At 34.6% G+C, this 3268-nt stretch overlaps 1 protein-coding gene across 3 annotated transcripts; it reads right to left on the reverse strand.

Moving 5' to 3' along the window:
- Positions 1–1046: 1046 nt before the first annotated feature.
- LOC117212532 (katanin p60 ATPase-containing subunit A-like 2) lies at positions 1047–3048 on the reverse strand. Of its 3 annotated transcripts, none has more exons than XM_033457423.1 (5): positions 2949–3048; positions 2335–2532; positions 1971–2259; positions 1455–1748; positions 1047–1241 (listed from the first exon to the last, which is right to left on the reverse strand). In XM_033457423.1, exons 2-4 carry the CDS (start codon positions 2415–2417, stop codon positions 1743–1745), a joined length of 378 nt encoding a protein of 125 aa, XP_033313314.1. In that variant the 5' UTR covers positions 2418–2532; positions 2949–3048; the 3' UTR covers positions 1047–1241; positions 1455–1742. The 3 variants fall into 3 exon arrangements, with proteins under 3 accessions (XP_033313314.1, XP_033313313.1, XP_033313312.1); XM_033457422.1 differs by having other exon boundaries at positions 1437–1794; XM_033457421.1 differs by having other exon boundaries at positions 1455–1794; positions 2949–3045.
- Between the last annotated feature and the right edge of the window lie 220 nt (positions 3049–3268).

Consider the following 3268-nt stretch of genomic DNA (forward strand, 5'->3'; position numbering starts at 1 on the left):
TTGGAATTAGGATTAATATTCTGTGGAAGACACAATGTTTATGTTGAAATTATACAATGTGATATTTATTAAACAATTATTTCGAGAGTTATAAATGTGCGTTCGGGAATGTAGACAGTTGGCTAGTTATTCACAGACTGGCTTAGAGACCCATGGCCCTTGAAGAGGTTTAGAGCCCCACTCTCTATGCAGTAATGAGTGTGACCTGTGTGGGTGTCTGTGTGGCGTCACATGTGGCACAGAAACTTCTAGTAGCTTCTCGACGTGCCCATCTAGAATGTTCCATCCATATCCTCACGCTTCTTCCGGCGTCCTTTTGAAAAAGCATGCACGTGCTAACTGCCGATGTGCATCTCACGAACGCACGCTGGTGGGGATGGCGCTGGGCAACGAATGGAAGAATCTGTACGATCAAACACTCTATCCGCATGCGACTGATATCGTTGTATTCCAACAACTATGAACTAGAAGATTGCAGAAAAACTGTAAACATTTTCCAAATTTTATTAATTTCATTTCATTTCTCAAAGTCTACAAAACTGTTAATCAACATTAAGCAAATATACAAAATCTTGACGTACAGAATAATGGAGCGAATATTAGAAACGATACTACTAAATCTACAAGCTAAAATGTACTAAACAAATTTTCTTCAAACTATAAAACATATAAAGTATATATTTCTGGAAATAAAAAATATCGGATCAAACACTCTTCGAACATACTTCGAACGCTCATTATTACGTATATTACCAAATCAATACATATAATATAATATATAAACCAAACCAATGAAAGGCGCAGAGACTGGAGAACATGCGATCCTCGAGCGTGCAGTACGCTTCAGCATCGTTGTGAACACCAACTCCCTCCGCTTGTCCCAATGCCATCTCGTACGGTGAGACTGCAAACAAAAAATATCCATATATACATCAAGATAGTAACGCGATTTCTAGTTCTACACAATAACATATTTGGAATTTGGAGAAATATTACGATACTTTCTACTTAGAAAACATTGAAATAACGTGATATACGTACCAAGTGGAATTAGTTGTAGCCAGAAGAACTACATTAGAATTCTCATTAGACACTAATCCATCCAATCTAGAAAGAACTTCTGATCTGAATCTCTTTGCAGGTTCAGACAATATACAGTCTCCTTTATTTGTGGCGATCCAGTCAATCTCGTCGATAAAAATAATTGCAGGCGAATGACTATAGGCAAGTTCAAATAAAACCTGTTCAGTTTAACAAATGTATTATTCATTAAATATTATATTCGAAATTCCTTAAATTCATTGCCTCATCACGAATATGATATCATTTCGTTTTCCAAACAACTATTCTATTTATATATAAATGACGAAAAATAAAATCAAATCTTTTTATACCTAGAATCTCTCCTTCATAGACAAAGGAACAAAGAAACTTACATAGACAAAGCAACTTACACGTATATACTTCTCGGAATCGCCTCTCCATTTGCTGACCAATGAGCTGGCAGTTATGTTAAAAAAGGTGCAATGGCATTCTGTCGCGACTGCCTTCGCTAACATCGTTTTCCCTGTTTTGTATATTTCTTGTAAACACGTACAGAAATGAAAAGAATGCGAGTATCTTTTCTGTACCAGGTAGGCCGTACAGCAAAATACCTTTCCAGGGGGAAAACGGGCCATCAAAAAAGATAGGATACTTAAGGGCATACACAACGGCCTCCTTAACAGCGGTTTTACATTCTTCTAGGCCTATAACGTCATCCCAATGTACATTTAATTTGTTTACTATGATCTCCTGTGACGATACAGAGATAAAATGGCGTCTTCTCTATATTAAGTAAGTGTTACGTAATTTGATATTTGAAGCGTTACTGAAATCACGTCATCGTCGATATACGTTGAACGGTTTATCGACGGGAATTTTATCGTTTAAAAGCTTTACGATACGTATATTAATCGAAAATAACTTACGCATGAGATGTCCTCAGCAATCTTTCGTAATTCCGGGTTATCTGAATAAAGCTTTTCAATGCATTTCAATATCTTCGATTGCATGGATTGTTCCATTGGGACGTTAAATAGCTCTTCTGATGAACGTCCATCACTCTCATTGGGAAATATCGACGTCACTGTCATTGCGAGATTAATATGATTCGTATTGTCATCAGTTATCTTCTGCTGTAGATTCGTCTCTTTCACAGGCTCACTTCTCGCTTGTTTACTAACAGATTTGGCTTTTGTTTCAATACTTCTACAAACACTGGATCATATTGTAATACGATACGTTGAATACGTTGAATACCGTTTAATATCGTTAAATAATTTAAATTCTTCCGTTTTGCTTGCATTTGTCACTTCCCTCGTCATTTCCCTTCCAGTTATTTTCTTACACAATATGGGATATTTTTGAAATTTCATCTTGTAATAATTTTCATACTCTGCAACGATAATTTCCAAATCGATGTTGTCGCAGACCCGATGTTCGGGAGATAGACGAGCTTCCCGGAATAATACATCGCTAATGTCTATATACCTAAAAAAATGTAGTTTTTAATTAATTATAATTTTTAACTGATTAAAAATATTTTTCGCAATGACTGAACACTATAAGATAACCATCAAACAACTGTTTTATCTCTAGGTAAGACAGGCAAAAGAATGTATTTACTATATAAATCCTCGAAGATAATTTCTTGTCTTCTGCTCTTTAATTTCCAATTTTTAGATGGATGAGAATAATTTGAATTTATATTTCATATATTTGTTTATAACTAGTTAATCTACATTATCGATTGAGTTATTCTTAACTACTGAATTACCGATGTCGAATTTTCAAATTTGGTTTCGCCTTCTCTTTCCACGATGTCCACTGATTTCTATTTCGATTGGTCACTGACACTATTCAAAAGAATTGGAACTAGGAATATATTTTAATTATAATATACTCACCCATTGTGTTCCAAATAATCACATACAAGGTATAATATGTTCCGATGACGTTCCGAAATACGACTCTCCTCCTAATATAATTACTTTTTCATTACAATAATATAAGTTTTTTCATGTAATTTTTTGTTACATTTGCGAATTCAACGAGTTACACATGATTTTTCATGAAACACGAACGTTAAAAATATTTGATACAGCCTAATTATAAAAATTGTTAGAAGCAAAAGTCATAGATACTATGTGCGAGTATCGCATGAAACGAACAGCTATTAAGAGAACTGCAGCAATATTACAAATCAAATAACAAAACACACTCGTCT

Source organism: Bombus bifarius, unplaced genomic scaffold, assembly GCF_011952205.1.
Source record: "Bombus bifarius isolate JDL3187 unplaced genomic scaffold, Bbif_JDL3187 scf7180000008314_frag, whole genome shotgun sequence".
NCBI classification, from domain to species: Eukaryota; Metazoa; Arthropoda; class Insecta; order Hymenoptera; family Apidae; genus Bombus; species Bombus bifarius.

What these genes read in the sequence shown, in the direction of transcription:
- LOC117212532 (XM_033457422.1), bottom strand. Translation starts at nt 2,417, where the DNA reads ATGAAATTTCAAAAATATCCCATATTGTGTAAGAAAATAACTGGAAGG. An exon ending in GTGACAAATGCAAGCAAAAC is followed by an intron (nt 2,260 to 2,334) that starts GGAAGAATTTAA and finishes AATATGATCCAG; the next exon opens with TGTTTGTAGAAGTATTGAAA. An exon ending in TTGCTGAGGACATCTCATGC is followed by an intron (nt 1,795 to 1,970) that starts GTAAGTTATTTT and finishes GTATCGTCACAG; the next exon opens with GAGATCATAGTAAACAAATT.